At 52.7% G+C, this 12,685-nt stretch overlaps 5 protein-coding genes and 1 non-coding gene across 6 annotated transcripts; 3 read left to right on the forward strand and 3 right to left on the reverse strand.

Annotated features, from left to right (window-relative positions):
* Positions 1-94: 94 nt before the first annotated feature.
* On the forward strand, positions 95-1,295 carry VDBG_09874 (glucosamine-6-phosphate deaminase; the record flags this gene model as incomplete). Its single annotated transcript, XM_002999788.1, has 5 exons — positions 95-158; positions 235-383; positions 439-810; positions 867-1,040; positions 1,095-1,295. 5 exons carry the CDS (start codon positions 95-97, stop codon positions 1,293-1,295), a joined length of 960 nt encoding a protein of 319 aa, XP_002999834.1.
* A 455-nt stretch (positions 1,296-1,750) lies between these two features.
* VDBG_09875 (conserved hypothetical protein) lies at positions 1,751-2,832 on the reverse strand (the record flags this gene model as incomplete). The annotated part of the gene is made up of 2 exons (XM_002999789.1): positions 1,751-2,374; positions 2,443-2,832. 2 exons carry the CDS (start codon positions 2,830-2,832, stop codon positions 1,751-1,753), a joined length of 1,014 nt encoding a protein of 337 aa, XP_002999835.1.
* Positions 2,833-3,955: 1,123 nt separating this feature from the next.
* Positions 3,956-5,869, forward strand: VDBG_09876 (glucokinase; the record flags this gene model as incomplete). The annotated part of the gene is made up of 2 exons (XM_002999790.1): positions 3,956-4,245; positions 4,305-5,869. The coding sequence occupies 2 exons, from the start codon at positions 4,107-4,109 to the stop codon at positions 5,867-5,869; spliced, it is 1,704 nt and encodes a 567-aa protein (XP_002999836.1).
* Positions 5,870-6,118: 249 nt separating this feature from the next.
* On the reverse strand, positions 6,119-8,059 carry VDBG_09877 (conserved hypothetical protein; the record flags this gene model as incomplete). Its single annotated transcript, XM_002999791.1, has 5 exons — positions 6,119-6,526; positions 6,581-6,901; positions 6,957-7,355; positions 7,409-7,676; positions 7,731-8,059. 5 exons carry the CDS (start codon positions 8,057-8,059, stop codon positions 6,200-6,202), a joined length of 1,644 nt encoding a protein of 547 aa, XP_002999837.1.
* Positions 8,060-8,837: 778 nt separating this feature from the next.
* VDBG_09878 (choline transport protein) lies at positions 8,838-10,656 on the forward strand (the record flags this gene model as incomplete). The annotated part of the gene is made up of 5 exons (XM_002999792.1): positions 8,838-8,949; positions 9,031-9,339; positions 9,395-9,795; positions 9,858-10,156; positions 10,221-10,656. 5 exons carry the CDS (start codon positions 8,838-8,840, stop codon positions 10,654-10,656), a joined length of 1,557 nt encoding a protein of 518 aa, XP_002999838.1.
* A 185-nt stretch (positions 10,657-10,841) lies between these two features.
* On the reverse strand, positions 10,842-10,913 carry VDBG_15215. The gene has a single exon. It is a non-coding gene; the product is annotated as a tRNA-Glu (tRNA).
* Between the last annotated feature and the right edge of the window lie 1,772 nt (positions 10,914-12,685).

The raw sequence follows: 12,685 nt of genomic DNA on the forward strand, positions 1-12,685 counted from the left end.
ACCCTTGAATCACTGCAAATCCGGGAACTTGACCAGCTGAGGTCCGAAATTACAACACCTTCATTGTCATTTTCATTTACACCCACATTTCACAATGAGACTCATAGTCAGGCCAGACGATAGCTCTTCTTCTGCCTACGTCGCGGGGTATATATTGGGTATGCACATGGCCTCTACCTTCCATCTTGCAGTTTCTATGGCGAGCCTTCAGCACTGTCTGACTCCCTCACGTAGATCGCATTCGAACGTTCGAACCTACCCCAGAGAAGCCTTTCGTACTTGGCCTTCCCACGGGAAGCAGCCCGACGGCAGTATATGAGATATTGGTATCAGAATATAAAGCCGGCCGCATCTCTTTCGAGAATGTTAAGACATTCAACATGGTGCGTCCGAACTCAGCCAGCGCCCCCGATCCTTGTTAATAATCGTCCATCATAGGATGAGTACATTGGTATTCCTGAGGACCATCCCGAGTCCTATCATAGCTATATGTTCAAAAACCTCTTCTCCCATGTGAACATCAAGCCTGAAAACGTACACATCCTCAACGGCAATGCGTCCAATCTGGATGAGGAGTGCACTCAATACGAGGCCAAGATCAAGGAAGTCGGTGGTATCGAGCTGTTCTTCGGCGGTGTAGGTCCCGATGGGCATATTGCGTTCAACGAACCTGGATCCAGTCTGGCCTCTCGCACGAGGGTCAAGACATTGGCCATGGATACCATCCGCGCTAATGCACGTTTCTTCGACGGCGATATTTCGAAAGTCCCCCAGATGGCGCTGACTGTAGGCGTCCAGACCATCATGGAGGTATGTCAATCCTGTCTGGCTTCTGCCTCTGCTTGTTCGCTGAAGGAATGCTCCAGGCCAAGGAGGTTGTGATCATTGCCAACGGCGCATCCAAAGCCTTGGCGCTGCAAAAGGCTGTCGAAGGCGGTGTCAACCACATGTGGACTCTTTCTTGCCTTCAGCTGCACCCATACTCCATGATTGTTGCGGATGAGGATGCTTCGTTGGAGCTGCAGGTTAAGACTGTTAAGGTAAGAACTCCTGATTCATAGTCATGACCTAATTCTGACGTTCTGCTCTTGCAGTACTTCAAGAGCATCGAGAAGGTTGGACTTGGCAGGGGCTTTGAGCAGAAACTTCCTCTACGACTTCGAACATGTTCGCTTGCTAGCCCTCCCCAGACCCCTGACCTCAAATCACCAGGCCTGGCTTGGGCTGATGATCACCTGGTTGAGTTGACCCCCGACAGCATGTCATCGAGGATCGGGACGTGGCCTAAAGTCTGAGCCCTCTGTAAAGTAGGCGCCAGACGAGAGTGCTATAGAGGTTATATCTTGATTGAGGAGTTGGCGTTTTACTATCCCGGTTGTCCCTGGACAATTTTGGATATTGTTTACCTAGATTGACAAGCACGGCACCTGCGATGAGGCTGGGTCCAGCTTGCGTTTGCAACGACAAATGAAAGTCGGAATACCGCATATGTCCAGAAAGAGTTTCCTCATTGCAAAGGACCATCCAAAAAGGACATGTCAAAGCCTGCGTCGAGACTAGACTGGTTGAATATGTACCAAGAAGTGTCAAAGGTGCCATCTGGCTCAAAGCTCATGGCATCGCCCATCTGAGGCGTGCTCAGCCCTTGCAGTTTCGTTTCTAGGCGGTCGGCTAGAAAACCATGGAGGTTGGAATTGTGTTCGTGGGCTTTCCCGGAGCCTTCCTAGGTGAACTCTTACATTCTCGAGATCTAATGTGCATTCGTCAGAAAATCGTGCATCGCAAGGTGTAGGTACGGTGCTAACTGACCATCAGGCTCACCCACGCCGCCATCGACCCCTTGGATCACGATCAATGCCGCCCACGTAATCATCACAAGGTCAAAGTTGGACCATATAGACGAGTCGGCCACTTGCAACTTGACAGCCGCCCGAGCGGAGACTAGAAGCTCGTGTTGCTCCTTGGGTGTTGTGTTGGAGAACAAGTCGCTACCGCGGGCTGGGAGGTAGATTGAGAGAACCAACAGGCGGTGGAGGACGTATTGCCGGAACGTGAGCTTGCTCTGGTTATCTGCCTCCTCATTACGAGCACCAAATTCCACCAACCAGTCATCAAGTTGTCGGGCCCAGTCCCTGATGACGGCGGCATCAACACCACTGAACGACGATGAGTCGGACGTTGTCGGAGTATCGCTCGTGAAGCAAGCCCAGATGGTGGGCAGGCCCCTGCCTGTAAAATGGGTCAGGCCTGTGTGCATCATACGTGACAGCCTGTAGAGTTGGTCTTGCTGAGCTATGCGGAGGCGGGGAAATGGTGCTATCACTGGAATCACAGGGCATGAAAGATGAATGGAGGCGTGTTCCAGATCTACAATCTGTAATATTCATGAGCATGAGTTACCACTGCCAAACGCGTGACATCGCGTTATCCAAGGTGGCTTACCTGCAGGCCAGTAAACAATCTCTGCCACTCTAGCGACTTCTCATCCATATGAGGGGGACAATGCTCAAGAATCAGGCGGTATGCGACAGAGATCCATATCCCTGTCTCTTTGCTGACGCCCTCCCGAAGGAGACCAGCTAGAATGATCCCCAGGATTGTCTGAAATGCCCATTCTTCGGCCGCGCTTGGGTCTTTTGGCACCTTTCCGATCTCACTGGAGGGCATGCATAGCTGCGCAATGGCATTGCACAGGACAATGAAGTACTCAGCAGCATGTACAACCACCTCATCTGACCCCCTCATACTTGAACAGTATAGCATCGCAGCTAGCATCAACGGCGTTGGTGATGAGAAGGTCTGTTTGGTGGGGAGAAAGTGCAGCCCGAGCATTGTGTCGTGAAAGCTGAAAGCACACTGGATTAGTGCCATGATGAAGTGATCTCATAGATGACGACTTTTAATTACTCACCTGAGCCAAAGTCGCTTGATCAGTGGTTCTTCCCACAGCAGTGAGGTGGTGCCTGCAGAGCATGTATTCTTGAGCACTTGAATGGCAGGTCGCAGTGGTCGAAGGGAAGAATCCTCAGGCTCCGGACTTTCTAACATAGTACCGCTTTGTGTCTCGTTGTGGCGGCCATTCTCTCCTAGAGCATTCAACCCCACATGATCTTCGAGCCTTTGTAGCCGACGAAGTATGCTCTCATTAAGCTGTGATGATCTTTCATTGCGATGGGATGCATCACCGGGAGTGTATCCTTCGGTGTACGCAGCGGCCTAAAGTCCATGTGCGTTCATGTGAGAAACTTCTTCATATCAAAAAAGGCACGAGGTATCGTGTTGGCGATATTCATGAGGGCACATACATTAGCTCGAGGCACAAACACACAAGACACGCCGGTTCGCAAACACCTTCGACATGATGGACCCTGGTCAATTCTGCATTTCATCTGCCCGATCTGGTCAGACCGCGTGGCAAAGAACGGATTATTCAGCATCGCAATGCGAACCTTCTGACGTCGACAATTCACTGGTGGGCCTCGGTCAGCATCATTTGCGAGGCTGGAATGGAACTTGGGCCGGCCTCACCACAAGCTTTCCGCGACTTCACCGAAGCCTGGGCCTCTGGAACAGCCCCAATCACAGACGCATCCTGGTCGCTGGGTCCCAGTGGAAGAGGTGTCATCGCTTGGCAGGATTGTGGATTGCGCGGGGAACGTGAACGTGCAAAGACGATCGCGTACTGCTCAAGTCGGAGGAGCTGCCGGTAGTTTTGCAAAGACTTCGTTCTTTTCTCTCCGGTTCGGCCGGGTCGTCCACATTTTAATCTTATTGCTCGGTGATGAGCTCGGATAAGAATGACTCGGGCACCCGACGGTCGATCACCTCGGCTCGCCATTGGGTGGCAGTTGATTTACGCCTATCTTTGGGACCGGGCCGGGTTTGCCGGATCTACGTGCTTACAGGCGGATTCTCCCTGTTCACGTACAATTAAGGGAATGGGTTGAAGCCTATCAAGAAGGAAACCAGCACAGCATGGATGAGGTAGTTGGCTTGATGGAATGGACTGAGTTGAGCCCTTGCGACTTTCTCGATAAGCCTCCTTCGAAAGTCTCCTCCATTATCGCAACCTACCTGCGCGACTGGATGCCTACAGGCTGTTCGTGATGTCCACCGCCAAGCATCACGATGGTGCCACACAGCAGCCCCTAGACCCAACGGTAAGGGCAGAAGCCATTGCTCAGCACTTCGATGTGTCTTCTGAGATCTTATCAAGAGGCACTGAACATTTCGTCAAGCAACTTGGTATGCATCGTCTATGACTGTACCCGACTGGGTTGTAGTTTCCATTAACACCCACCTAGGAGATGGCCTCTTACAAGATGGCACAACACTGCTTCAAGTTCCATCATATGTTACCAAGTTACCCAATGGATTGGAGAAGGGTGTTTCTCTTGCAATTGATCTGGGTGGAACCAACCTGAGAGTTTGCTCTGTCGAATTGCATGGCGATTCCACTCATACTCTTACTCAGTCCAAGACCGCAATCCCCGCCGACTTGATGACGTCGAAGACGTACAAAAGCCTCTTCGATTTCATTGCAAGACACACCGAGGCGTTCATGCAGAAGCACATGCCCAAGCAGCTAGCTTCCTGGAGGCGGATTACTATGGATGGCAAAGTTACTGATGAACTTCGACGACAACACCTTCATTCCCTGGGATTTACGTTCAGCTTCACTTTCGACCAGCATGCCATCAACAAAGGCACGCTGATGTACTGGACCAAGGCTTTCAGCATAGAAGATGCTATCGGGCGCGACCCGTGTGCTATGCTGCAAGAATCTCTCGACAGTCTTCATCTCCCGCTCGAAGTAGCAGCTCTTGTCAACGACACGGTAGGGACGTTGGCCGCTCGTGCATATGCCTCGCCTGGCCATTCGGAGACTTTACTGGGTGCCATTTTCGGCACAGGAACGAATGGCGCCTATGTTGAAAGAATTCAAAATATCAAAAAGCTGCATGCACAACCAGAATTCTCAAAGGCTGACTCGGCGGAGTTCATGGCGCTCAACACAGAATGGGGCGGGTTCGACAACGAGCTGTCGGTTTTGCCCATTACCATTTATGACGAAGCTCTTGATGGCGCCTCAGTAAACCCCGACGATCAACACTTCGAGAAACGGATCTCGGGACTCTACTTAGGGGAGATCCTTCGAAGGGTTGTACTGATAGAGATGCAATCTACCACGCCAATATTCAAGATGACGGTGCCTTTGACATCTAGTCTACACTTACCGTACTCAATCGACAGCTCGTTTCTATCTGCCCTCGTTCGGGACCAAAGCCCAGGTCTTGAGAGCGCCCAGGAGGAGATAGTGAAGATTCTCGACGCCAGTCAAGTCTCTGTAAAGGATGCTGCGGCGCTACAGATTATCGCAGCATCAATCGGACGGAGGGCTGCAAGGCTATCTGCGATTGCTATCGCCGGCATCGTGGTCCAATCAGGCCGACTGAACAGCAGGTCAGAAAAGGCCGAGATCGCTAAACGACCGGTTGCACGAAAGTCCCTTCTTGCGCGTCTCTTATCGAGTTTCCGCAGAGCCCACAGTTCTTTCGTCCGCTGTGTTCGCCGTTGGCTCGTCAAAAGCAAGGATGAACCCAAAGCCACCGACGAGGAGGCATCAGACTCGGGCTATGCCAGTTCCGTTGGCCAGGATGAACCGTCACAAGAGGAGGGCATTATTGACATTGGGGTTGACGGATCGCTATTTGAGTTCTTCCCAGGCTTTGAAGCTCATATTCGAATTGCGTTGAAGGAAATTCCGGCAATCGGAATAGAAGGCGAGAAGCTCATACGAATGGGCGCCGCGGCAGATGGGAGCGGTGTGGGAGCAGCATTGATCGCATGGGCATCCACGAAGTCGTGATCGTCGTGTACGGCTTTCGCCACAACTAGCATGACTACATAAACATGGATGAATAAATGAAAGACCTTCCTACGAAGGGAAAACAAGTTGAGATTTACATTGATACTCGTTGAAACATATCTTGACACTCAATGTGTGGCACTTTGTGTTCAGGGAGGCATCGCTGCCGAAACATACCTAAGATGAGTCGCTCATCGCTTCGTCACAAATAAGAATGGCAGTCCCCATATCATCATGGATTGATGGCACACAATGTAATTTCAAACATCGATTACTATGTAAAGGCGCAGACGCCTATTCTCATTTATTCCTCGGCATCAAGTCTGCGCTTCACAGGAGATTGACGTCGAGGACAATGTTCGGTACTCCGACAAAACCCGGAGGCATCGAGTAGGTAAAGTTCCAGAACTCAAAGTCGCGAAGAAGAGAGTCGCTGCCGCCATAGGCGCCAGCGAATGAAAGACCATAAGTCTCGTTCACGTTGCCCGAGACCTCGACCTTGAGACCCTGGACGTCCTCCCAGCCCCCAACGTTAGGCTTGTTGGCAAAAGTGGCGACAACAAGGCTGAAAATAGAGCTGGCGGTACCGTAGGGGTATGTTAGGCTCAGCTTGTTAGGGCTGACCTCGACGTCGAGAGCCTTCTCAGTGGGGTAGAGCTAGAATATGTTAGTCCTGCAATTGAGAACAAGAGAGCCTGTACCAGGTCTTACAGAGATGAATGCGATCTGGCTGCCGGTGTCCCACTGGATGACGGCAGGGTTGAACGCCTCCTGGTTCCTTGCTGGGCCGCCGATCACGATCTCGTCAAAAGACTCAGCACCGATAGTGAGCTTCTCTGACAGCCAGGTAGTGATGTTACGAGGAACATTATCGAATGGAGGATATGAGGCTGTGGCTTTGAATGTGTGCTCGCCCTGGAAAGTTCCGAGCTTGGACACAATGTCTTCGGGAACCAGGCTTTTATGCGCATCAGCGAGAACGGCAAAAAGGGGCGCCCAGGCGTAATCAGCCGCGTGAGACATGACTTGAGGCTGTGAAGGTCAGTTATCTATTCGGCCAGACAATCGCGAGCACGATTCGACCTACCTTGGGAATCAACGAAGAGTTCTCCTTGCCGATCAGAGTCCAGAACCACAAAGCCATCAGGCTCACGTAGCGGTTCATATCGTAACCGTACGAACGATCCCAGGGACCAGCCATGTTCTTCATGCCAGGGTGCCAGAGATCAGAAACAGCCTTCCAGGTGTGCTCGATCATGCGGGGGCCGTTCTTCGTCATGACTGAGTCCTCCGGCAGATACTTGCTCCACAACACGAGGCCGAAAAGGGACACACCCGTGTAGGTTCCCGAGTTGAACTCGGAAAGGGTGTTGTCGAGGTTGAAGAGATCGATGATTTCTTGGGCGTACCTCTCTCCGGACCTAGTCATGTTGCACTCTTTAAGACGGCGGCCGGTCCAACCGGAGACAAACGCGCGCATTATGGACTTTGGTCCATGTGTCAACGGAGTGCCCGAAGACGAGACTGCATGTTACTTACGGGATTGCTGTATGCGGGATACAGGTTGTCTTTTGTCTTGTCCAGATTTCCGAAGCGGTATTCGTCGCCCTTGGTAGCGTTGTAGAGCGACTCAAGGATTAGGCCCTGAGTGCTGTTGCTCACTAAATGGGGAAATTCCTCCATCACCATGACCAAGGTGGTGCCAACGAAGCCGCGCCAGTTGGGGTCCCAAGTACCATAAATGGATGGGGGATACTGGGGAATTCCAACATAAGGCTCCTCCGGCTCCTGCTGGTAGTTACCGAACCTACAGTGTGTCAGGGCCCAAAACAATATCACAAGATCAGGACCATTGACTTACCACTCTTCCGACTCGACCCTGTACTGGCCATGGATGGTATTGGTAATGATCTTATCGGCCTCGGCAGCGTCATTGCCTTCATTTCGAGCCAATAGACCCAAAGCGTACCAGACAGAGCTTCTAGTCTCGTGCCGCAGAGCAGCAGAGTTGCTAAAGTCATACAAGTAACCGGCATTGGCGTCGTAGTAGTCGTCCATCCACTTCATAGACTCCAAAAGGAGGCCCTGCGCTTCAGGTGTCAAAGACTCAACGTACGACGAGGCGCCTGCAGCAGTACCCGTCAGGGCCACCAGAGCCCAGGGGACCATAAGAGAAAGAGACGAACGCATTTTGGCAGCTTTTGACAGGAACCGAAGAAGAGGACTAAGGAACAGAGTGCGGTGAAGCGAGCTCGGATGCTACGTCAAGCAGGGGCATCATGGCTTCAAATACCAACGACGATCGTAACCAAATGGGTTAAACTGTCGTGTGCGTCGCCTGGTAGTATCGTCGGCACCCCACAATTACCAAGAATCAAGGATAAAGCCCATATCCGTGATTGTGGGCCTCGTCCCAACCTTCCCCGCAAGAGCCGCCGTCATCGGTCATTCCGGGGGGAAGAGGTCGTGTTTCCTTGTTGTAGAGGAGTATCCTCGGCTCTGGGGATCCACGCGATGTGACCCGACAATGTCACAATGTGGGAGGTCGGAGAACTGCTTCACAGCAGTTATCGACCCGGTCCGGGTTTGCCGGGTACCCCTCATGCCCAACCATCCCAGATAGCGGCTCCTCATGGGACGACCCAGATAACCCACGATAGGGGTCTAGGGTCCAACGGGGAATGAACCCAGAGTCGGGTCCATAGACCTGCTCATTATCTTTGCAGACGTATCACGCGACGATAGAGCTAAGTGTGCCGAACATCCGGCACAAGACACTGAGTACGGGGTCGGTGAACCGGCACAATGTTTGACGGCGCGACCTGTCGGATATACTCGTTGAGTCAACTATAACTCCTCCCATGTGCCCGGTTTCTGCTCGTGGCTCAAGGAAGTATTCCACAAGGTAGAACCCCAGACTCACGCCCCTGCCTCCACAACAGAAAGCCGAAAGTGTGCGATAAACCTGATGAGTTCTCCCGACGGCAACATCGTGGCGGCGCCTAGTGTCAAAAGAAGTTTGGAGGCGACCGACATGAAGGAAATGGTAGACGCCGATGAGCTCCGGCTCGCTCAAATGGGTAGGTTGGCCCTTGTTGCGACTTTGTGTCGCATCGTGATACACAAGACAACTCTAAGCTCTAACATTGATTGGTTCGAAGGCCATACCCAAGAACTCAAAAGACACTTTAGCACCCTCAGCCTGATTGGCCTTGCTTCCACGACGACCATTTCCTGGACCGGTCTGGGTCTGGGTCTGATCACCGAGATTGGAGCTGGCGGCCCGGGCGCTGTCATCTACGGCTTCATCCTCGTCACAACTCTGCAGTGTTTCCTCGGTGCTTCGCTGGCCGAGTTTGTCTCCTCGTATCCGACCGAGGGAGGCATGTACCACTGGATCGCTGCTGTGGCGCCACGGAGGGCCACCGGCCCCCTAAGCTTCTTCACAGGCTGGTTCAGCGTGCTTGGCTGTATGACATGACATACATGATGCGAGGAAACGCTGTTCACTGACAATTTTTTGAGGGATTTTCACCACTGCTTCGACAAACATTATCTACGCCCAGATTCTCATGGCATTGATTGCTTTGTACAACGAAACCCTTGAAATCAAGGCTTGGCAAACTTTCATCGTGTATCAGGGGCTAAACCTGATCACTGCCAGCATCGTCATGTTCGGCAACCGCATTATTCCCGGTCTGAACAAATTCTCCTTGTTTTACCTCCAAATCGGATGGCTCGTAGTCTTGATCACCGTGGCGGCGTGTGCACCTACGCACCGAAGTGCAGAGTTTGTCTTCAGGACATGGATCAACAATACCGGTTGGGAGAACCAGGTCATCTGCTTCATCACCGGTCTCGTCAACCCTCTGTACAGTCTGGGTGGCTTGGATGGTGTCACTCACATCACCGAGGAGATGCCCAACGTAAGTCGCCCGTGAGTAAAAGGTATCATATGAAGCAGACAGCTAATTCCGTCTGACACCAGCCGTCGCGCAATGCTCCTCTTGCGATCGCAATCACCCTGATCATTGCCTTCTGTACTGGCATCACCTATCTCATCACCCTCATGTTCTCTATCCAGGATTTTGACGCACTTACCACCAACAACACCGGCCTGCCGCTGGCGGAGCTCTTCCGTCAAGTCACGCAGCACGCAGGAGGCGCGTTCGGCTTGACTTTCATCTTGTTCGTCGCTCTAGGCCCCTGCGTCGTAAGCTCCCAATTGAGCACAGGCCGTGTTTTCTGGGCCTTTTCTCGTGATGGCGCCATGCCGTTCTCCAGGATGTGAGTCGAGTCGCTCCCAATGACATAGACAAGGGCTTTGTCACTGACTTTTCTCCTCACCTAGCTGGGCCAAGGTGCACCCTCGACTTCAAATCCCTCTGAACTCGCAGATTGCCGTGACTACAGTCGTCGCGCTCCTCGGCTGCCTCTACCTCGGATCGTCCACAGCCTTCAACTCGTTGCTTGGCACTGCCGTTACGATCAACAACATGTCCTACATGGTTCCGATTCTGACGAACCTCCTCACCGGTCGGAGAAACATGCATCGTGGCGTTTTCCACATGGGCAATAGGATCGGCCTGATCGTGAACACAGTCACGGTCTGCTGGCTCACATTCGCTATAGTCTTTTTCTCGTTCCCCTACGTCCAGCCGGTCACTGTCCAGAACATGAACTATACTTGCGTCGTCGTTGGGGGCCTCGTCATACTCATTTCGGGGTGGTGGTTCCGGGTGGGATCCGAGTATACTCAGACAATGCTCAAGGCGAAGGAGGAGTAGGATGGGACGGGGAATCAAGAGCGACGGATAGATTTCATACCATAACAGTCAGTTTCAACCGTTGGGTGGCAATACAAAGCACTCAATTTGAGTCATCACAAAAATCAGGGCTTCAAAAGTTTTCTTAACAAAACAAGATCTTGCCGTGCGGTTTCTGAATATCGTAGCGAACAAAGGCAAAAGTTTTCCGAACCAGGGAATCGAACCCTGAGCCTGACGGTGAGAGCGTCAAATGTTAGCCATTACACCAGTTCGGATGGTTGACAATCGAGCAGGAACATTTTGATTATATCCTATTATTGCACTGAGCCTCACCTCACTCCTTCCACCACAACACATGCCACACTCCGCGATACACACTTTCCAGTTGGACTGGATGATTGAAATTCTTCTGCATCGAGAACGAGAAGCAGAAACGGTCATTTCCCTTCCAGCTTAAAGCTTCATTTGGGCCGTGTGGGGTCGATCGTCGGGACGGGTACCGCTGCTCCTTAGACAGAATCGGAAAATTTGTGCTCGGAATAGTCTGATGTCGTGGGACTTGTCAGGCGTCCTGGAGCTCTGGTAGCGACTGACGTTTTGTCCCGCCCTCGGACTGGACTGTACAGACCGGACCCGTAAGATTCCGTCGCAGACGGTGAAGGACTGAGGGAGTTCATCAGTAATCGCATGGGACGCTCAACTTCCCATGCCATGTGCGATATAATCCGGGTCGTGGGCGCCAGGATCAGCGGCAATTGGCCTACGAGCACTGTCTTGCTCGGATTAAACGACTGCCGAATGCCTGGCAGCTTCTTCGTCGTGAGCTAAGTTCCAGCCTCCTCAGCAAACCACAAAGGCCAAGTCGAAGACTAGCGATCCACCGAGATGATTGCCCGTCCGAGACCCTGTCAGCGGGCGCGCCCCCAGGGCACCGGTTCAATAATGACATGAGGGGTGGGCGCGCACGGTCGCGACAGCTGGACTTGTCGCGAGTCATTCTGGGGGAATACGCCCCGAGGGGCTGAGAGGCAAGGCGAGAGCTTTTGGTACGGGTAATTCCTTCATTTCCACCTGCTTGGCTTCGCGATAAGTCGTCTCGCGAACAACGGAAGTCGTTCCACACTGGCTATCAAATGATCCTTTACTTGTCAAAGGGTCCTCCATCCGCTTCTGCCGCTTCTGCTTGACTCTCGTGGGATGCTTGCCGCATCCACATCGCCACCGCTTGTCAAAAGCCACCACATGGTGAACGACTCGTGCCTGTAACCGTCCACGGCGCTGTCATTGTGTTGGTGGATACGATCGATCAATTTCAGATGGGACCACCATGAGTTGATGGGGCATGATGCACTCGCTTACCCCTGAGAACTGTCGATCCCTCCTTAACGTTTTCGCGAATCGCTATGCCGGCTGCGTGGGAACAGCAAGGGCTGATGATCTGGGTACCAGCCGACCGCCGGCCGGCCGGAGAAAATCGCGAGACGCACAGAACGATGGCTCGGTCGCTTGGTGAGCCGTGAGACGATCCCTTACGCTGACAGTGCTGTGAGCCATGACCCGTCGGCAAGTCGCCTTCCCTGCCTCCCTTCCCAAATCCCTAGTTGCCACGCGAGAATTGCTCGCTACAAGGTCCAAATGTAGCTGCCGAGGACGCCTCCTCGTGAAGAAACTCCGCCATGGGGACGAGCTAAGGCGTCGCTTGCAGATCGAGGCTCAGGTCCAGGCACTGGCCCATGGACTGCCAGCCAACGAGAGCCATCTCCACTAGATACGCCATTAACGCCCTTGCTGGGCCTGGCAACCCTCCGTCCGATGGTGTCAGACTTTTGTTAGTTGGTTTGATCTGCCTGTCTTGGGACACCACCCGACCCCGGAAGACGGCCTCGACTCCTAAAAGCCCGATGTCCTCCTCCCCTTCTTCCCGGGTCGCGATTCGTCAAATAAGAGTGACACCCAAACCTTCCTCCCAAACGACGGCGATGGTACAAGCAGGTTGAACCCTTCAGCCAGCCAGGAGTTGAATTGTGTTCATCAAAACCGATCGTCG

The sequence above is a fragment of the Verticillium alfalfae genome, genomic scaffold, assembly GCF_000150825.1.
Source record: "Verticillium alfalfae VaMs.102 supercont1.17 genomic scaffold, whole genome shotgun sequence".
In the NCBI taxonomy this organism is placed as follows: domain Eukaryota; kingdom Fungi; phylum Ascomycota; class Sordariomycetes; order Glomerellales; family Plectosphaerellaceae; genus Verticillium; species Verticillium alfalfae.